At 42.4% G+C, this 22,791-nt stretch overlaps 1 protein-coding gene across 10 annotated transcripts in view; it reads right to left on the reverse strand.

Annotated features, from left to right (window-relative positions):
- Positions 1-22,791, reverse strand: part of SH3D19 (SH3 domain containing 19) — a 179,115-nt gene that overhangs the window by 26,489 nt on the left and 129,835 nt on the right. For all 10 annotated transcript variants that reach the window (XR_007476993.1, XR_007476992.1, XR_007476994.1 and 7 more), the window contains 3 exons: positions 18,366-18,473; positions 5,503-5,618; positions 118-179 (listed from right to left, as the gene is read on the reverse strand). Coding sequence is in view for 7 of the 10 variants with exons in the window: in XM_049709061.1 (XP_049565018.1) it covers positions 118-179; positions 5,503-5,618; positions 18,366-18,473 (286 nt within the window). In the remaining 3 variants the exon portion in view is untranslated. The remainder of the gene's footprint in view (positions 1-117; positions 180-5,502; positions 5,619-18,365; positions 18,474-22,791) is intronic.

Here is a 22,791-nt window from a genome sequence, read left to right on the forward strand (position 1 = left end):
TAAAAGAAGATCGAAGGCCAGCAACACTCAGTTTTCATGATAGAAAAGAGAGTCCAGTCTCGGAGTCATTAGTTTTTCTCTAACTGACTTTTTAGAAGTTTTCCCATGCTTACTTACCTCGGTGGCAACTTTGGGGGTCCTCGCACAGAACCTCCTGACTGACCAGCATGGTCAGATTCCTGCAAGTATCAGAGAATGATTTTTAGTTAAGATGAATCTGAAACAAGAGCTTTTCAAGAGGAATTATGGACAGCTTTTGGGCTGGATCTATAAAGTAGAAATGTAGCTGAATTACAGAAAGGAGATTAAAAGAGTTTTTTAGTCTTAAGCAATATTAACTCATTTCTCATTCCTACCTACATTGTCCATGTCACAATGCAAGTGAAAACAGAGAGGAAGAGGCTGGCGCAGGGAGGGGGGTGTCCTGCTACTGTGGACACCAGCCCAACCAACTGCACTGCATGGTTACACATCCAGCATGTTCTGAGGAATTAAGGATGCTGTTTAAATCATGTTGGGTTACACAGCAGCAATTTAAGCAGACATTGTAGGGAATTTTTAAAAAATATGGCAGCTATCTATCCCATGACAACGTTTAAGATATGCAGTGCTCCTAAGTTTAAACACATAGTAAGTGAGGTGGTGATCAGTTCGTTTTGCTTAGAACAGGCAGATCTCTCATACTGGATGGTTTCCACATTGTGTGGTGGGTTTTGAACTGGAAGGAGGTGGAACACAACAGAAGCTTAAGGGGTGGCCTGAAAGGAAGGCATGTGAGGAAGCACAGAAAAGGCCCAAGAAAGCAGACAGCTTAGCTTGTACCACTACAGCAAAGGGGTTGGATGTACTGAGAAGAATTTTGTAGGAAAAAGCAAAGGGGGATAGTGTGAAAAACAAAAGATAGGGAGAGTTGGAATGTTTTGGCCTGAAAGTAGATGAGAGAAATTGGAAGTATGGGGATCAACAAGAAGATTTTTTCAGAAGGGGTTCAAACTGTGCTAATTAAATAGGTTTTCCAAACATGTTATGGTCCAGGGATTGGGAAATGAGTATAATACATGGAAAACATTTTCAGATGTTCTGTTGAATGAGAAGTCAAAGGATCTTAAAGCCAAGACTTCTGTTTTTTAGGGAAAAGTCTTCACTAAATCCTTCTAATTCTGATTGAGTCTCTTTTTCACCTTTCCTACTTTCTAAGCCCTCACCACTGACCTCCAGGAAATAATATTTCTCCAAGACCACCTGAGAGGGAAAAATGCCAGCTCTTTAAAATTTTTTTAAAAAATTTATCTTATTTATTTATTTATTTTTGGCTGCGTTGGGTCTTCGCTGCTGCGCATGGGCTTTCTCTAGTTGTGGCGAGCGGGGGCTACTCTTCGTTGCGGTGCGCGGGCTTCCCATTGCAGTGGCTTCTCTTGCTGTGGAGCATGGGCTCTAGGTGCACGGGCTCAGCAGTTGTGGCACGTGGGCTCAGTTGTTGTGGCTCGTGGGTTCTACAGCGCAGCTCAGTAGTTGTGGCGCATGGGCTTAGCTGCTCCGTGGCATGTGGGATCTTCCCGGACCAGGACTCAAACCCGTGTCCCCTGAATTGGCAGGCGGATTCTTAACCACTGCACCACCAGGGAAGCCCATATACTGCCTTTTTTTGTAAAAGAGGTTTAATTATAGCTTGGAAATCTTTGGGCTAATTCAGGCTGTTTTCCCCCTTCTTATCTTACAAATGAGTTAAAACTCACTTCTATGGTTTTTAATTCAAACTGAATGTTTACAAGTTTTCCTTAAATACCAAATGATTAATTGCTAATAACTGCGATCACGTGAATATGTTTCAGTGTTTTATAATCCCATTTTGAAAAACAAATTAAGCTTGCCCTTAAAACTTGGTTTCACTAATGAACTCAGTTAATGTAGTGAGGCAAGTCACCAGCTCATAAACCCTGCAATATTCCAGGCTATCATCCATGCCTTATAAATACACTGTTGCCTATGTGCCCCCTGACAAATAACTGCTATGATACTTGAAAAACTCATTTATTTCTTTGGCTGCCTTTAAAATTAAAACAAACAAGCCAAGAGAAAAACACTCTAGCAGATAGGTAGGAACTTTTATAGCTTTCCTCAAAATTACAGTTGTTAGACACCTTAATAATTAGGGGCAGATTTTTAAAAATATAGATATATAAATCTGACATGGAAAGTTATAGATGGTGTACTTTAATAAACACATACCATAAAATGCAAATCTTGTACCAAATATAGTTTTCTCTGATTGGTTTTACTTTTATGGGAAATCTTAAATATATTTTTAATTTCTCAATTTTCTATAATGAGCAAAAATAAATCAGCAAAAAAGGCAGCACACTCAAATCCCCCGGGAATGTTAGGCACATTCCAAAAGGCACTGCTGCACCTGACATGTCAAATACTGAGAGTAGGGGCTTGGTTCCTGTAGGAGCCACTGTCTCGTGTTTGCTAAAGTCCAGGTTTGTGTGCAGGTTCTGCTGACAGTCTTTGGAAGATTACCGATTAGGGATTTCCTGCTCTTCAATAGTCCACACATGAATGGAGCTCCTCTGTACCCGCTTTTTGTAGTTTTTCTCTAGCTCTGACATCCCTGAACTTTGGCTTCTGATGTGTTCCGGTAAGCATTTTAGCTCCTGGTGAAGTTGGTTTTTCGGCTTGTACTGCCCTGCAGATGCCATCTTTTTTTTTTTTTTTTTTTTTTTTGCGGTACACGGGCCTCTCACTGCTGTGGCCTCTCCCGTTGCGGAGCACAGGCTCTGGACGCGCAGGCTCAGGAGCCATGGCTCACGGGCCCAGCCGCTACGCAGCATGTGGGATCTTCCCAGACCGGGCACGAACCCGTGTCCCCTGCATTGGCAGGCGGATTCTCAACCACTGCGCCACCAGGGAAGCCCGCAGCCATCTTTTTGTTCATGTTCTTTGGAATGGTTTCTTATATTCTAATTTCAAAATAATTCCCTGTTTTTTTGTTTGTTTTTTCAAAAAACAGATATTTCTTCCAAAACCACATTCTTGTCTGTTGGAATCACTGAGCAGCCTCTGAAGATGTGCCTTCTCTTTTTTCTCCAGGAATTGGTACCACTTCTCATGTCCTGAATTCATTAGCCATCTCCTATGCTGCAGCTGTGACTCCTTCCACCTTCTGGGCAGCGTCCCGTGACTCTCCTCTGGCACCGGCTGGCAGACACCTCGCGGGCGGCTCTGGCAGCCTTGGGTTTCCACAGAAGCGTCTGCTCCTGCTGAGAGAATAGTGCCAGTGGCTCCTGTGGTTCCTCACCCTGGATTCCCTCATCGTTTAAGCGAAGAAAGTGGGATTCTGCAACTACAGCCACCTTGTCCTGCGATGGAAAGTTCCCTGGCGCTCAAGGCAGGAGAAATAGTCAAGGGTCTTTGTCCTGTGTCTCATCAGAAGACACAACTTTCAAAGACCGTGCCTTTCCTCATGGATCATCACAGTGGAGAAGCACTCTTTCTAGAGACCCTCCCCACCACCTGAAGCCATTCTGGCCTCTGATCTAAAATTCACTCAGTAACTGTAATTCTCAAAACCAAAGGAATTTCTCAGGCACAGTTTTGACTTTTGGGCCCTGGAAATCTAAGTGCATGACTTCAGCCAAATCATTTAACTTGGGGTCTTTTTCTCTCCTCTTCTTCCTTCAGACCCAGTGTGTCTATTATGGTATGTATTCATTACAGTACAGCACAGAGTGCTTTGACCACGCCCCCCTCCGGCCTCCATCCTTTGTAAACAGCGCAGGACAGGATTTCCCTCATGTTGTTTATGCGAGATACAAACAGTTATGAATATGGTCCCTCTCCAGATGGCTTAGTTTATTCTAACTTCCTTTCCTTGTTTTTTCTAAAATGCTTGAGTTGCTTTGTGGACTGCTTAACACCAAATGGAATACTACTTAATATTTTAATAGAGTTTTATGGGTTTACAAAGCCCATGACATGACTCAGTGAATGCTTTTGTATGCCTACTCATCATCCTCTCATTCCTCGTTACAACCCTTTAGAGTAGAAGCCAGTAACCTTCTCAAGTAACTTTTCCTCTATGGAAATTTGGGATTTTCCCATTCAACAATAGTATGGTGGGAGCCCTATCATCCTCTTTTGGGTCATCTTGGCCGTTTTTTTTTTTAATTTTTTTGGCTCTGCTGCACGGCATGTGGGATCTTAGTTCCCTGACCAGGGATCAAACCCACACCCCCTGCACTGGAAGCGTGGAGTCTTAACCACCGGACTGCCAGGGAAGTCTCTAGCCCAGTGTTAATAAAAATTTATTACCAAGTATTTTGAAATGCAAGTGATCACTAAATTTTAATTCAGCCCACAGAAAAATCTCATTAACTTGACATTGGCTAATTCAATTTAATGTCTCCTTCAAAGAAATTTCTCTTCACTAGATGATTAGATGGGTTTGCATGTATAATAGCATAGTTAATGCACAAGTGTAAAACTATTATGAAGTTTGAACTGAAAATTTTGCTCAAAGACTTTAAGAACTGGTTTCTTTTGAAACAAACCTTAAAGATAATCTATCATATGGGAATTTGAAAAAGTATAGAAAAACAGTATCGAGGTTGAAATTAAAAAAAAAAACTTTTTACCACCATCTGTTAACAAGTACATGATAAAGCACTACTTTTTAAATTTAAAAAATAATTCTCTCCTAAATTTCAGATGAACAAATTCTTATGATAATTATCTTAAAATTATGTCACTATTTCAGTATTTTATTTTTTTAAAGATCTATTTATTATTTATTTATTTTATTTTTGGCTGCATGAGGTCTTAGTTGTGGCATGCAGGATCTTCACTGAGGCATGTGGGATCTTTTGTTGTGGCGCACGGGCTGCTCTCTAGTTGAGGTGTGTGGGTTTTCTTTTCTCTAGTTGTGGCACGCAGCCTCCAGGGAGCATGGGCTCTGTAGTTGTGGTGCACGGGTTCCAGGGCACGTGGACTCTGTAGTTTAAGGCACATGGGCTCTGGATGAGGTGCGTAGGCTCAGTATTTGTGGTGCGCGGGCTTAGTTGCCCCGTACGCGGCATGTGGGATTTTAGTGCCCTGACCAGGGATCGAACCTGCGTCCTCTGCATTGTAAGGCAGATTCTTTACCACTGAACCACCAGGGAAGTCCCTAATTTGGTATTTTAAATAAAACCTGATAATTGAACTAAATCTTTCCACAAAAATTAAAGGGTTTTAGAGATTTTCAATAACTTTCTCATTATTAGTGCTACTTAAAAGACAATGCCATAATATCGGTATAGGGCAAATTATTTTATGATGAAGTACAATGAATTAGCCTAATTCTTTTATTTTATAGGAATTTAAAAAATATTAAATAAGTACATGGAGCTTAGAAATTGGTTTTATCTGGCCAATAGTAAAATAATTTAGACATCAGCCGATTACTTAAAATTAGTGCATAGCTTAGTCTTCAACCTAAGATTACCTATAATGACCACTTACCAAGTTTCTAGTTCTGTTAGCATTACCGAGTTTTCCGGATACTGTGCTGAAGGTGTTTCCAATGGGTTTTTCAGTAGGGAGAGGAGGTGGGCTTTGTGGATCCTCCTCATGTGAACCTGGAAAAATAGCAGTAATTAATTAATCAATAATTTCTAGTCTTCCGGGGTTTCAAGGGATGAAATGATTACAGCTTGGTTCCCTATTAGGAAAATGGCTATTGTAAAAGATGCACACAGGGGCTTCCCTGGTGGCGCAGTGGTTGGGAGTCCGCCTGCCGATGCAGGGGACGCAGGTTCGTGCTCCGGTCCAGGAGGATCCCACATGCCGCGGAGCGGCTGGGCCCGTGAGCCATGGCCGCTGAGCCTGCGCGTCCGGAGCCTGTGCTCCGCAATGGGAGAGGCCGCAGCGGTGAGAGGCCCGCGTACCACAAAAAAAAAAAAAAAAAAAGATGCACACAAAGAATGGAGAGCTAAGCAAATGAGAAAGGTATTCTGGCAAAGCTCAGAAAACTGATGAGCTAGTAGGCATCGGTTACTTTTTACCAAATGTTTTATAGAGATTAAAAATAATACTAAATAATTATAACAGCAAGCCAGCACTTGTTGAGAACCTTCTATGGGCCGCGCATTAAGTTAAGGCACTTTATTCATATACATTTCTCCAAACCAACCTCAATCTAAGTGCTAGGTCTGTTGAGTCTACTGGCTAGTAGCCACATGTGGCAATTTAAACTTAAATCTTAATTAAAATTAAATAAAGTTAAAATTTCAGTCCCTCAGTTGCATTAGCCACATTTCAACTGCTCAGTAGCCACATGTGGCTGGCTATTGGCTACCATATCGGACAGCACTATACTAGATAATATCCTACCCATTTTACAGATGAAGAAACTGACGCTGAGAAGAAAATAAATGCGCTAGCCAGGTCTTAATGCTAGTAATGGTCAGATGGGTTTGAAACCAAAAGCCTGTATGCATTGTAGTAAGGCATGCGGCTTCCTAATAGGTGGTGTATCCAACCCTCCCCCATCCAAATAATTAAATGTGTTTTCTAATATATTAGCTCCAGATTAATGGGCTTCATTGCTCCCATTTTAACAAGCAATAACTTTACATCCAAACTACATCCTTAACCCAGAGATAGTGCACTCCCAACTTATTTTAAAAAGAAGAAAACAAAGATGACCAGATTTAATTAGTGACAGCTAATTAAAATCTGTGTGCAAAACACTTGGAGAGAGGATGACTGTAACATACTAAAGGAGGCTAAAGCCAACTTTTACTGGTTCGGGCATTTAAAGGAGAGAGAGGAATTTTTCCCATTCAAATGAACACTCTCTGCTTCCATTTCACATGAAAAACCTATAACAAAACAAGAGGATGATTTGTCAGGTTCCTGTTTTATCCACAGACAGGAAAACACTCAAAAGGGGGAAAATACCCAGGCCAGCTCCTAGGAGAACAATGATTTAGAGACAGACGAGCGTTCTTAGTTGAGAGGCAGTGCTGCGTGGGGAATTAAGACACACACAGGGATGGTCCAACTCAGTCACCATCTTGAAGATTTTCTCTCTGCTGCAGTTTCCTTACTGAAGGGTACAAAGCAGTAAGAATATGAAAGCAGAGAGGAGATAGCTTATGGGAAGGAAGGGACATAGTAATTATCTGGTGTGGGTATGTGGGGGAGGGAGATTTTCAATTTCAAACTGTGTGGTCAGCAGAGTGCTCAGTGAGCAAAGTGGCATTTCAGCAAAGACCTGAAGGAACAGTGAAGGAGCGAGCCATGCAGAGATCTGGGGAAAGGACATCCTAGTCAGAAGAAACAGGTCCCCAGGGGAAGAAGCTGACAAGTTCAGAGCAAGGAGTTTTGCACCACAATGCTGTTCCTTTCTTTTCTTGTCCATTCCAAGTTCTTTTTCCTCCACAGCAATATATGCATTGCTTAATAATCGTAATAATAAAATTCTGGGGAACTGGTTGTTTTTTTGTTTTTTTGTTTTTTGTTTTTCCAGTACGCAGGCCTCTCACTGTTGTGGCCTCTCCCGTTGCGGAGCACAGGCTCCGGACGCGCAGGCTCAGCGGCCATGGCTCAGGGGCCCAGCCGCTCCGCGGCACGTGGGATCTTCCCGGACCGGGGCACGAACCCATGTCCCCTGCATCGGCAGGCGGACTCTCAACCCCTGCGCCACCAGGGAAGCCCTGGGGAACTGGTGTTTGATATACATAGATTCCCTAGGAACTGGCACTTCAGTTCTCTCACATATAGCGGTACAGAACTCAGCTTTCTAATAGTTCCTGGAGCTTTGTCAGGATAATAAATAAAGGTGCTTTCTCAATATACCCTTCTCAGGATTTCAGGACTATTAATCCAATTTATAAGTGTGTAGAAAAGAGTAAACACAGCAGGCCTGAGTTACAAGGTTGGTCCTTGCTGGCACCTAGGAACTTGCATTTTGGGAAGCTTCGCACCATTTCTAGAACAGATAAAACAAAAGAATATGGTTTATGCTGAACACCTGCTTTCCTTCTGGGAAATCTGGAATTTTGGTACATGCCCAAGTTCCTAGAGGTGTCCATGTAACCAGCCCCCAACAAAAACCCTTGGGTATTGAGTCTCTAATGAGCTTCCCCGATTGACATTTCACATCTGAGTGGAGTTAGGTACACCCTGTGTGACTCCACTGGGAGAGGACTCCTAGAAACTTGTGCTGGTTTCCTCCAGACTTTGCCCCGGGCACCTTTTTCCTTTGCTGATTTTGCTTCGCATACTTTTGCTATAATAAATCACAGCCACGAACACAACTATATGCTAAATCCTGTGAGTCCTCCTAGCAAATCGTCAAACATGGGGATCTGGGGGACCCTGACACATAGGAGAATACATTTCAATGTAAAAGTTGTATTACATAAAGCCACATGAGCTTCAGGTAATATTTATTATCATTCTATCTCACGCAGCTTATTAAAATCCCAAATACTTTTTTTTTTAAATGCTTGGCTTTGTTTGTTTGTTTTTGTTTATTTATTTATTTATTTTTCGCTGTGTTGGGTCCTCATTTCTGTGCGAGGGCTTTCTCTAGTTGTGGCAAGCAGGGGGCCACTCTTCATCGCGGTGCGCGGGCCTCTCACTGCTGTGGCCTCTCCCGTTGCGGAGCACAGGCTCCGGACGCGCAGGCTCAGCAGCCATGGCTCACGGGCCCAGCCGCTCTGCGGCATGTGGGATATTCCCAGACCAGGGCTCGAACCCGCGTCCCCTGCATTAGCAGGCAGACCCTCAACCACTGCGCCACCAGGGAAGCCCGCAAATACTTTTAACAAGGTAACAGTGAGCAGGCCGACAACCCGATGAGCTGTCCTGTCACTGATCTGTAGGCTATATAACACTGTCAAAAGAAACATACGACCAGTTCTTCAGTCTAACACTACCATATAAGCTCCTAAGAAGCGAGAACCCACTAGAATTTGGTACCCTTGACTTTCTCTCCTCCTCATTCTTCATAGAAGCTCCGTTCAATCTTCTCACTACTTGGCTTAGAGCCATCAGTTAATAAAACCATCAACAGACTAAAACCAATATGATTCTTCCAGGTAGTATTTTATAGAGAAACCATACCCCTAAACTAAGTTTCATGGCATTCCAGGGGATGCCTACAGTGTAACCCTGGGATGCTGCAGGTGAAGGACTGGGACACTTGCTCTGCTGTTGGCAGGAATGGAGTGGCAGAATCTTGTTAGACAAAGGCAAGGATGCAACTGGGCTGTGCAAAAGCACTAAAGGAAATGAAAGGAAAGCAGAGGCTCACAGAGAAAGCTGTGTGATCACCCAGGAACTGCTCTGGAACCCACTGCATGTGCATTCATGTGCATACATACTCAGCTTTTTCTAATCTCTAGGGCCTAAGGTAAACAGTTCTGGCCCTCTTGGCTTCTCTCTTATGATAATATCAGATGTATCTGCAGGACTTATTAAATAAAATTCATCCAAAATTTCATTTATTGTAACACTGAAAAATCAAGTAAGGAAGTGTATGAAAACGTAGTGTTGGGGCTGCCCTGGAGGCGCAGTGGTTGAGAGTCCGCCTGCCGATGCAGGGGACACGGGTTCGTGCCCCAGACCGATAAGATCCCACATGCCGTGGAGCGGCTGGGCCCGTGAGCCATGGCCACTGAGCCTGCGCGTCCGGAGCCTGTGCTCCGCAACGGGAGAGGCCACAACAGTGAGAGGCCTGCGTACCATAAAAACAAAACAAAACAAAACAAAACAAAAAAACCCCGTAGTGTTATACAAATTAAAATAATATTTTTATACACTGTTATGTTTTTATAACTCTTGGTTACTCCCCTTCAGACAACTCACACATAGCTATATTTAGATTATGCTCATTGGAGTAATACATTCCTGACAGACATATACAACTGTATTTGCTATCAGTTTCAAAACTTTCCTACCAAATCTTTACTACTGGCACTAACATACGATATTACAATTACTCTGAGTTTCAGCCTCCCTCTATTGTTTCTGCCTCAGACAATGTTAAAGAGAAGTAAAAACCAAATTTACTGTACTGGACTTCCCTGGTGGCACAGTGGTTAAGAATCCGCCTACCAATGCAGGGGACATGGGTTCAAGCCCTGGCCTGGGAAGATCCCACATGCCGCGGAGCAACTAAGCCCATGTGCCACAACAACTGAACCTGCGCTCTAGAGCCCGCAAGCCACAACTACTGAGCCCGTGTGCTGCAACTACTGAAGTCCATGTGCTCTAGGGCCCATGTGCTGGAACTACTGAGCCTGCACGCCTAGAGCTCATGCTCTGCAAAAAGAGAAGCCACCGCAATGAAAAGCCCGTGCACTGCAACGAAGAGTAGTCCCCGCTCGCCACAACTAGAGAAAGCCTGCATGCAGCAACGAAGACCCAATGCAGCCAAAAATAAATTTAAAAAAAACAAAAAAATAAAATTTGCTGTACTAATTGTCTAAAGAATTATGAGAAAACAACTTGTTTTTAAATGTTCTCGAGGGGAGGACCTTCAAGATGGCGGAGGAGTAAGACGTGGAGATCACATTCCTCCCCACAAATACATCAAAAATACATCTACATGTGGAACAACTCCTACAGAACACCTAATGAATGCTGGCAGAAGACCTCAGACTTCCCAAAAGGCAAGAAACTCCCCACGTACCTGGGCAGGTCAAAAGAAAAAAGAAAAAACAGAGACAAAAGAATAGGGATGGGACCTGCACCTCTGGGAGGGAGCTGTGAAGGAGGAAAAGTTTCTACACACTAGGAAGCCCCTTCACTGGTGGAGATGAGGGGTGTGGCGGGGGGGAAGCTTCGGAGCCACAGAGGAGAGCACAGCAACAGGGGTGCGGAGGGCAAAGCGGAGAGATTCCCGCACAGAGGATCGGTGCCGACCAGCACTCACCAGCCCGAGGGGCTTCTCTGCTCATCCACTGGGGTGGGTGGGGGCTGGGAGCTGAGGCTCGGGCTTCCGAGGTCAGATCCCACGGAGAGGACGGGGGTTGGCTGCGTGAACACAGCCTGAAGGGGGCTAGTGTGCCACAGCTAGCCAGAAGGGAGTCCGGGAAAAAGTCTGGAACGGCCTAAGAGGTAAGAGACCATTGTTTCGGGGTGTGCAAGGAGAGGGGATTCAGAGCAACGCCAAATCGAGCTCCAGAGACGGGCGCAAGCTGCGGCTATCAGCACGGACCCCAGAGACAGGCATGAAATGCTAAGGCTGCTGCTGCAGCCACCAAGAAGCCTGTGTGCGAGCACAGGTCACTATCCACACCTCCCCTCTTGGGAGCCTGTGCAGCCCGCCACGGCCAGGGTCCCGTGATCCAGGGACAACTCCCCAGGGAGAGCACATGGCACGCCTCAGGCTGGTGCAACGTCACACCAGCCTCTGCCACCACAGGCTCGCCCCACATCCGTACCACTCCCTCTCCCCAGCCTGAGTGAGCCAGAGCCCCCTAATCAGCTGCTACTTTAACCCCGTCCTGTCTGGGCAGGAAACAGATGCCCTCAGGTGACCTACATGCAGAGGCGGGGCCAAATCCAAAGCTGAACCCCAGGAGCTGGGCAAACAAAGAAGAGAAAGGGAAATCTCTCCCAGCAGCGTCAGGAGCAGCAGATTAAATCTCCACAATCAGCCTGATGTACCCTGCATCTGTGAAATACCTGAATAAACAACGAATCATCCCAAAATTGAGGCAGGGGACTCTGGGAGCAACTGTAGACTTGGGGTTTGCTATCTGCATCTAATTTGTTTCTGGTTTTAGGTTTATCTCAGTTTAATATTTAGAGCTTATTATCATTGGCAGATTTGTTTATTGATTTGGTTGCTCTCTTCCTTTTTTTTTTTTTTTTTGCGGTACGCGGGCTTCTCACTGTTGTGGCCTCTCCTGTTGCGGAGCACAGGCTCCAGACGCACAGGCTCAGCGGCCATGGCTCACGGGCCCAGCTGCTCCGCGGCATGTGGAATCTTCCCGGACTGGGACACAAACCCGTGTCCCCTGCATCAGCAGGCGGACTCTCAACCACTGTGCCACCAGGGAAGCCCCCCTTTAAAAAAAAAAAAAAAAAATATATATATATATATATTTTTTTTTTCTCTTTTTGTGAGTGTGTATGTGTATGTGTATGCTTCTTTGTGTGATCATGTCTGTATAGCTTTGATTTTACCATTTGTCCTAGGGTTCTGTCTGTTGTTTTTTTCTTTGTTTGTTTGTTTTATGGTTATTTTTTTAGTACAGTTTTTAGCACTTGTTATCATTGGTGGATTTGTTTATTGGTTTGCTTGCTCTCTTCTTTTTCTTGTTGATTACCTTTTTATTTTAATAATTCTTTTATTTTTTATTTTAATAACTTCATTTTATTCTTCCTTCCTTCCTTCCTTCCTTCCTCCCTTCCTCTCTTTCATTTTCTCCCTTTTCTTCTGAGCTGAGTGGCAGACAAGGTCTTGGTGCTCCGGCCAGGTGTCAAGCGTGAGCCTCTGAGGTGGGAGAGCCTGGTTCAGGACATTGGTCCACCAGAGTCCTGCCAGGTACACATAATATCAAATGGCAAAAGCTCTCCCAGAGATCTCCATCTCAACACTAAGACCCAGCTCCACTCAAAGACCAACAAGCTACAGTGCTGGACACCCTATGCCAAACAACTAGCAAGACAGGAACACAACACCACCCGTTAGCAGAGAGGCGGCCTAAAATCATAATAAGGTCACAGACACCCTGAACCACACCACAGGACGTGGTCCTGCCCACCAGAAAGACAAGATCCAGCTTCATCCACCAGAACACAGGCACTAGTCCCCTCCACCAGGAAGCCTACACAACCCACTGAACCAATCTTCCCCACTGGCAGCAGACACCAAAAACAATGGGAACTATGAACGTGCAGCCTGCAAAAAGCAGACCCGAAATGCAGCAAGTTAAGCAAAATGAGAAGACAGAGGAATACACAGCAGATAAAGGAGTAAAGTAAAAACCCACCACACCAAACAAATCAGAGGAACTAGGCAGTCTACCTGAAAAAGAATTCAGAGTAATGATAGCAAAGATGATCCAAAATCTTGGAAATAGAATGGAGAAAATACAAGAAATGTTTAACAAGGATCTAGAAGAACTAAAGAGCAAACAAACAATGACGAATGACACAATAAATGAAATCAAAAATTCTCTAGAAGGAATCAATAGGAGAATAACTGAGGCAGAAGAACGGATAAGTGACCGGGAAGATAAAAGAGTGGAAATAACTACCACAGAGCAGAATAACCAAAAAAGAATGAAAAGAACTGAGGACAGTCTCAGAGACCTCTGGGACAATATTGAAAGCACCAACATTCAAATTATAGGGGTCCCAGAAGAAGAAGAGAAAAACAAAGGGACTGAGGAAATATTTGAAGAGATTAGAGTTGAAAACTTCCCTATTGTGGGAAAGGAAATAGTCAGTCAAGTCCAAGAAGCACAGAGAGTCCCATACAGGATAAATCCAAGGAGAAACACGCCAAGACACATGTTAATCAAAGTATCAAAAATTAAATACAAAGAAAAAATATTAAAAGCAGCAAGGGAAAAGCAACAAGTAACATACAAGGGAATCCCCATAAGGATTCAGCTGATTCCTCAGCAGATTTCTCAGCAGAAACTCTGCAAGCCAGAAGGGTGTGGCAGGACATATTTAAAGTGATGAAAGGGAAAAACCTACAAGCAAGATTACTCTACTGAGCAAGGATCTCATTCAGATTCAACGGAGAAATTAAAACCTTTACAGACAAGCAGAAGTTAAGAGAATTCAGCACCACTAAACCAGCTTTACAACAAATGCTAAAGGAACTTCTCTAGGCAGGAAACACAAGAGAAGGAAAAGACCTACAATAACAAACCCAAAACAATTAAGAAAATGGTCATAGAAACATACATATCGATAATTACCTTAAATGTAATTGGATTAAATGCTCTAACCAAAAGACACAGACAGGCTGAATGGATACAAAAACAAGACCCATATATATGCTATCTACAAGACAGCCACTTCAGACCTGGGGACAAATACAGACTGAAAGTGAGGGGATGGAAAAAGATATTCTACGCAAATGGAAATCAAACGAAAGCTGGAGTGCCAATTCTCATACCAGGCAAAATAGATGTTTAAATAAAGACTATTACAAGAGACAAAGAAGGGCACTACATAATGATCAAGGGATCAGTCCAAGAAGAAGATATAACAATTGTAAATATTTATGCACCCAACATAGAAGCACCTCAATACATCAGGCAAATGCTAACAGCCATAAAAGGGGAAATCGACAGTAACACAATCATAGTAGGGGCCTTTAACACCCCACTTTCACCAATGGACAGATCACCCAAAATGAAAATAAATAAGGAAACACAAGCTTTAAATGATACATTAAACAAGATGGACTTAATTGATATTTATAGGACATTCCATCCAAAAACAACAGAATATGCTTTCTTCTGCTCATGGAACATTCTCCAGGATAGACCATATCTTAGGTCACAAATCAAGGACTGGTAACTTTAAGAAAATTGAAATTGTATCAAGTGTCTTTTCTGACCACAACGCAATGAGACTAGATATCAATTACAGGAAAAAATCTGTAAAAAATACAAACCACGGAGGCTAAACAATACACTACTAAATACCCAAGAGATCACCGAAGAAATCAAAGAGGAAATCAAAAAATACCTAGAAACAAATGACAATGAAAACACGATGACCCCAAAACCTATGGGATGCAACAAAAGCAGTTCTAAGAAGGAAGTCTATAGCAATACAATCCTACCTCAAGAAACAAGAAACATCTCAAATAAACAACCTAACCTTACACTAAAGCAATTAGAGAAAGAAGAACAAAAAACCCCCAAAGTTAGCAGAAGGAAAGATCATAAAGATCAGATCAGAAATAAATGAAAAAGAAATGAAGGAAACTATAGCAAAGATCAATAAAACTAAAAGCTGGTTCTTTGAGAAGATAAACAAAATCGATAAACCATTAGCCAGACTCATCAAGAAAAAAGGGAGAAGACTCAAATCAACAGAATTAGAAATGAAAAAGGAGAAGTAACAACTGACACTGCAGAAATACAAAGGATCATGAGAGATTACTACAAGCAACTCTATGCCAATAAAATGGACAACCTGGAAGAAATGGACAAATTCTTAGAAATGCACAAACTTCTGAGACTGAACCAGAAAGAAATAGAAAATATAAACAGACAAATCACAAGCACTGAAATTGAAACTGTGATTAAAAATTTTCCAATAAAGAAAAGCACAGGATCAGAAGGATTCACAGGCGAATTCTATCAAACATTTAGAGAAGAGCTAACACCTATCCTTCTCAAACTCTTCCAAGATATAGCAGAGGGAGGAACACTGCCAAACTCATTCTACGAGGCCACCATCACCCTGATACCAAAACCAGACAAAGATGTCACAAAAAAAGAAATCTACACACCAATATCACTGATGAACATACATGTAAAAATCCTAAACAAAATACTAGCAAACAGAATCCAACAGCACATTAAAAGGATCATACACCATGATATAGTGGGATTTATCCCAGGAAGCAAGCAAGAATTCTTCAATATACGCAAATCAATCAATGTGATAAACCATATTAACAAACTGAAGGAGAAAAACCATATAATTAATCTCAATAGAAACAGAAAAAGCTTTCAACAAAATTCAACACCCATTTATGATAAAAACATGCCAGAAAGTGGGAATAGAGGAAACTTACCTCAACATAATAAAGGCCAGATATGACATACCCACAGCCAACATTGTTCTCAATGATGAAAACTGAAACCATTTCCACTAAGATCAGGAACAAGACTAGGTTGCCCACTCTCACCTCTATTATTCAACATAGTTTTGGAAGTTTTAGCCACAGCAATCAGAGAAGAAAAAGAAATAAAAGGAATCCAAATCAGAAAAGAAGAAGTAAAGCTGTCACTCTCTGCAGATGACATAATATTATAAATACAGAATCTTAAAGATGCCACCAGAAAACCACTAGAGCTAATCAACGAATTTGGTAAAGTAGCAGGATACAAAATTAATACACAGAAAGAAAAAAAAAAAAAATTAATACACAGAAAACTCTTGCATCCCTATATACTAATGATGAAAAATCTGAAAGAGAAATTAAGGAAACATTCCCATTTACCACTGGAACAAAAAGAATAAAATACCTAGGAATAAACCTACCTAAGGAGACAAAAGACCTGTATGAAGAAAACTATAAGACCTGTATGAAGAAAACTATAAGACACTGATGAAAGAAATTAAAGATGATACAGACAGATGGAGAGATATACCATGTTCTTGAATCAACATTGTGAAAACGACTCAACTACCCAAAGCAATCTACAAATTGAATGCAATCCCTATCAAACTACCAATGGCATTTTTCACAGAACTAGAATAAAAAATTTCACAATTTGTATGGAAACACAAAAGACCCCGAATAGCCAAAGCAATCTTAAGAACGAAAAAACGGAGCTGGAGGAATCAGGCTCCCTGACTTTGGACTATACTACAGAGCTACAGTCATCAAGACAGTATGGTATTGGCACAAAAACAGAAACACAGATTAATGGAACAGGAAAGAATGCCCAGAGATAAACCCATGCACATATGGTCACCTTATCTTTGATAAAGGAGGCAAGAATATACAATGGAGAATAAGTCGTGCTGGGAAAACTGGACAGCTACACGTAAAACAATGAAATTAGAACACTCCCTAATGCCATACACAAAAATAAACTCAAAATGGATTAAAGACCTAAATGTTAAGGCCAGACACTATAAAACTCTTAGAAGAAACACAGGCAGAACACTCTATGACATAAATCAAAGTGTGATCCTTTTTGACCCACCTCCTAGAGAAATGGAAATAAAAATGAAAGTAAACAAATGGGACCTAATGAAACTTAAAAGCTTTTTCACAGCAAAGGAAACCATAAACAAGATGAAAAGACAACCCTTAGAATGGGAGAAAACATTTGCAAATGAAGCAACTGACAAAGGATTAATCTCCAAAATCTATAAGCAGCTCATACAGCTCAATATCAAAAAGACAAACAACCCAATCCAAAAATGGGCAGAAAACCTAAACAGACATTTCTCCCAAGGAGATATACAGATTCCCAACAAAGACATCAAAGGATGTTCAACATCACTAATCATTAGAGAAATGCAAATCAAAACTACAATGAGGTATCACCTCACACCAGTCAGAATGGCCATCATCAAAAAATCTACAAACAGTAAATGCTGGAGAGGGTGTGGAGAAAAGGGAACCCTCCTGCACTGTTGGTGGGAATGTAAATTGATACAGCCACTATGGAGAACAGTTTGGAGGTTCCTTAAAAAACTAAAAATAGAATTACCATACGACCCAGCAATCCCATTACTGGGCATATACCCTGAGAAAACCATAATTCTAAAGGAGTCATGTACCACAATGTTCATTGCAGCTCTATTTACAATAAGCAAGTCATGGAAGCAACCTAAGTGTCCATCGACAGATGAATGGATAAAGAAGATGTGGCACATATATACAATGGAATATGACTCAGCCATAAAAAGAAACAAAATTGAGTTAATTTTTAGTGAGGTGGATGTACCTAGAGTCTGTCATACAGAGTGAAGTAAGTCAGAAAGAGAAAAACAAATACCGTATGCTAATACATATATATGGAATCCTAAAAAAGAAAGTGGTTCTGAAGAACCTAGGGGCAGGACAGGAATAAAGATGCAGATGCCGAGAATGGACTTGAGGATATGGTGAGGGGGAAGGGGAAGCTGGGACAAACAGAGTGGCATGGACATATATATACTACCAAATGTAAACTAGATAGCTAGTGGGAAGCAGCTGCATAGCACAGGGGGATCAGCTCAGTGCTCTGTGACCACCTAGAGGGGTGGGATAGGGAGGGTGGGAGGGAGGGAGATGCAAGAGAGAAGAGATATGGGGATATATGTATATGTATAACTGATTCACTTTGTTATAAAGCAGAAACTAACACACCATTGTAAAGCAATTATACTGCAATAAAGATGTTAAAAAATTAAAAAATAAATGAGGGAGGAGATATGGGGATATATGTATAGGTATAGCTGATTCACTCTGTTATACAGCAGAAACTAACACACCATTGTAAAGCAATTATACTCCAATAAAGATGTTAAAAGAAAATGTTCTCGACAGAAAAATAATAGTAAGTGGCTGATTACACATAATTTCAAAAGCAGACATTGATAATTAGCATATATTTTTCCCTGGCTCTTGGAGAAGCAAATAAATGAGGCAGAGAAGTGCTTACATTTTCCTGGTTTGGCTGGAATTCGAATCACAGTGGGCTTCCTGGTGGGTGCTGGTTGAACTGCTCGTTCCTTTGCTGGTTCTGTTCTTGTGGGGAGCTGAAAGGGATCTAATGAAAAACACAGTGTATTTTGCATGTTTTAGTTAACACGGACTCAAACAAAAAAACCTCATTCATAATTAAAGAGTCATATTTTTCATGCTCTAGGGAAAACTATTCATGGATAAACAAAATCTCAGTTTGCAGAGACAAAAACAAAGTCAGGGCTCATGAAAGGAAATAACTTGGTGCTCCGTAAATAATTCATGTGGCTTTTCTTCCTCTCTGATGAGAGAGATCCAAGACAATCTTCAATTATGTAGAAGCTATCTTTCACAGGAGTGTAATCATTCCATAAGTGTCTGCCTGAAAATGAGGGGCAATTGAAACATGCAGCCAATTTCCCCCCTATAGTGAAGCTTCCCGGATCCCCCAGGAAGGAAGGTCTCTTTGCCCCACCCCTGTGCCTGCATTGGAATACCTCCCTGAAGGGCTGGCCCTGGGCCTGGTCCCCACCCCTCATCCCACCCTGCCGGAGCCTGGCAGCAGCACTCTCGGATTGAGTAGTGAAGTGAAACTACACCTTGCTAACATGAAAATGGAAAACGTTTTATCCTGGAAATAAAATAAGACATCTCCCTTCAAATATTTAATTTTGGGCCAAGGATATATATTCTCCATCTTAACCCACTCATTTAAAATGGACAGTATGTGCTTAGGGAAAGTATTTTAAATAAAAGCACAACCACCAAACTTTTTTCTTCCTTTTTTCGTTTTTGGCCATGCCGCAAGGCTTGTGGGGTCTTAGTTACCCAACCAGGGATGGAACCCAGGCCCTCGGCAGTGAGAGCGTGGAGCCCTAACCAGTGGACCGCCAGAGAAATCCCCCACCAAACTTTTTTACCGAAAGAAATAGTCTTTTTTTCTTTAATGTAAATGTTCTTTTTAGTAGTTTGGGAAGATGACCAAAAAATTTTTAGAAGATGAAAAACCTAAAAATAAATAGATTAGCAAAAATAAAATCAAATGCTGTATAATGCATACTCTATACGGTGCACAGGGTCTCGAGAGGCCGCTTTCGCCTTTATTCAGCAAGAGGCAGAATGAATACATACTGTATTCAGAACCTGTTCTCTGGATCTCGCCTGTAGGGAGATACTCCCTATAAACAATGCACTTCACAGCACTTGTGATGAACAGCATTCATGTTCTGCCTGTTATGAGCTGCAGTTCAATAAAGCATCTTTTGCTGACCAGCTCTTTTCAGAATACACGAAGAGCTGAGCTAAGGGTAAGATGGCCTTTCAGCTCCTTGATACTTGCCCTTCCCTTCCACCCAGCTCTCAGGCAACCCCACTCTCAGACCTGCTAGCAGAGCATCACCCACTCACTAGTCACTTGATCTCACATGTCTGCTTACCATGTGCCAGTAACGGTGCGAGGTGGGGAGATAGGATGGTTAAGTACAATCCTATTTTAAGTTTATTATCTATCACCTAAGTAAGGCCCCCAGATGGCATGCTAGGTAAAATAATAATTATTAGGCTAGTTAGGAAAAAAAAAATTAGATGACCCCTCTGTGGAAACCGGTCTATTAGCTTATTAGTGAGGCGAGTCTTGTCTATGCTCAAAAATCCAACTCAACATCATCAAAACAATATCAAACTTTCAAAAAAGGCTCTTGTAATAATATCACTTTCTTCCATTGTAACCTGTATCTCCAGAAAACAAACAAAGCTTCTTCTTTTAGGTCTAAGGAAATTCGTCAATTCCTTATTTTGTTATAGCATTATTTTTCATTTCAAAAGTAACATTTATTGTAAAAATAGGAAACATTAAGAAATATATGATAGGGACTTCCCTGGTGGCGCAGTGGTTAAGAATCCGCTTGCCAATGCAGGGGACACAGGTTCGATCCCTGGTCCGGGAAGATCCCACATGCCGTGGAGCAACTAAGCCCGTGAGCCACAACTACTGAGCCTGCACTCTAGAGCCCACAAGCCACAACTACTGAAGCCTGCATGCCACAACTACTGAAGCCCGTGCACCTACAGCCTGTGCTCCACAACAAGAGAAGCCACCGCAATGAGAAGCCCTCGCACCACAATGAAGAGTAGCCCCCGGGCTTCCCTGGTGGCATAGTGGTTGAGAATCTGCCTGCCAATGCAGGGGACACGGGTTCGAGCCCTGGTCTGGGAGGATCCCACATGCCGCGGAGCAACTAGGCCCATGAGCCACAACTACTGAGCCTGCGCGTCTGGAGCCTGAGCTCCACAACAAGAGAGGCTGCGCACTGCAATGAAGAGTGGCCCCCGCTTGCTGCAACTGGAGAAAGCCCTCGCACAGAAACGAAGACCGAACACAGCCAAAATTAAAAATAAATAAATTAAAAAAACCTTAACCTGAGTTGCCAAAACTCAGGTTAAGATAGTGGTGATTCTTCAGATGCCTTAAAAAAAAAAAAAAAAAAAGAGTAGCCCCCGCTCGCCACTAGAGAAAGCCCGCACGCAACAATGAAGACCCAACACAGCCAAAAATAAATAAATTTATTAAAAAAAAAAAAGTTGATCTTTAAAAAAAAAAAGGAATATATGATAGAAAGTCTCCTGTAATCCTATCCCTGCAGTAATAATTATTATCTAAAATATGTGTATCTGTCTACAGATTTTTTTTCTGTATCATATGTATTATTACATACGTATTTTGAAAAACACAAACCTGTATCATAAGTATTATTACGTAGGTATTTTGAAAAACACAAACAGGATCATTTTATACCTATTTCTTTGTAACTTACTCTTTCACTTTTTTTCATTCAGTATTGATCGGGTGCCTGCTACACATCAAATACTATTCTAGATGCTGGGAATACGTCATTGAACAGAGCAAAGAACTCTGCCCTTGTGATGCTTACACTCCAGCAGGAGATGGAGACAATAAACAGTAAATATATTGTTGATTCATGTGGTATATTAGAAGGTGAGACATGCTACTGAAAAAGGGAAACGTAGAGCAAGGCGGAACTTCAGTTGTGGGCAGAAGGGAAGCAGGTTGCAGCGTGAAACAGGAGTGCAGGGGGCGAGGGAGAGGAGGGCTCCATGATCCTCTTTCCAACAGATGGATTTTGCATATTCTAACAGTTCTTCCAAGCTGAAAAATACACTTTGGGTTTTTAGGAAACAGCAGTGCTGATGGATAAACAGGCGAAGGTAGGCTGGTATTAAAGCCCATTATTGCAAACATTACCTGAAACTGAACTCCCTGAACGTGTCATCTGTTCTGAGTAATGCTAGCTAGAATGAAAGAATTTGAAGACCCCAATCTCGGCATTTATTTTATTCAAACACAGAAACATAGTATCTCTCCTGTGGGCACACCTTTCCTTCCTATTCGTCTCTCTCCCCTGCCGTTGCCCCTGCTCTGCCTCCTTGGCCCTCACTGGAACCCACTGACCTCCAAGGAGCGACTTTCCTTCCCCCACTGCTGCAGACTTGACTGTCCCCCGTCCCCTCAACCTTGGCTGTAACAGCCCATCCTCTCAGGGCTCTGTTTCCTGCTGGGAAAAGGACCAAAATTCAAGAAAAGGATTAAGGCTGATAACTGTTCACAGTGCTCTCCCATTCAAGTGGTATTTCTGCTTTAACAGCTGCTTTGGGCCCCTACGATCTGGTGGTTATTAGGATAGGTTTTTAGTTCGTGATTTTGGGGAGGTGAGTGTGGAGGGAGAAGAAAATCTTGAGTATGGAATCACTTCAATTGTTTCCCAACCCATCTGATGTTCTGGGCCAGGATACCACGTACAGTCTCTCTCTCTCACATCCCAGGAGTGAGAGCACGAACAAGGGGGGCAGAGAAGGAGAAAGAGGCCACTCAGTGCCCTTGGAGGGCTGGGCACAGGGGGATCCCAAATGTGCTTGTTCTTGGAGGACCAGCCTCAGAGAACCCCGTCCCAAATCCTGCAGGTCTCAACTACCGCATTAAAGGGTCCAGTCATTTTTTAAAACCTGCTAGATTTAAACTGAAGTAGCAAGATACAACTTAAATACAAAGTATTCAAAGTGTCCTAGCTACCCACTTTCTCTCTCTTTCTTGGTCTTTATTTTTAGTATCATTAGCTGCTCTTTGATAACTGGCACTCAGATCATGTGTAATTATTCTAGTATACACGTCTCCAAAACAAAGAAGAAAAAAAATTCTTTGTCAGTACAGTGAAGCAAGGAAGTCTGAGTGTTCCAGTACTGTGGCTGTTTGGCAGGAGTGGGTCTGCTTCATGACTTCCCCTAGCTGTGCTCCCTGAGTCAGTGAGCTCGGCCTGTGCCTCGCTGCGCCCTGTCCCAGGCTGCCTTCCAGAAGAGGCGTGCCGATGAGCGGAGAGGAGAGACAGCAT

Source organism: Orcinus orca, chromosome 4 (assembly GCF_937001465.1).
Source record: "Orcinus orca chromosome 4, mOrcOrc1.1, whole genome shotgun sequence".
NCBI classification, from domain to species: domain Eukaryota; kingdom Metazoa; phylum Chordata; class Mammalia; order Artiodactyla; family Delphinidae; genus Orcinus; species Orcinus orca.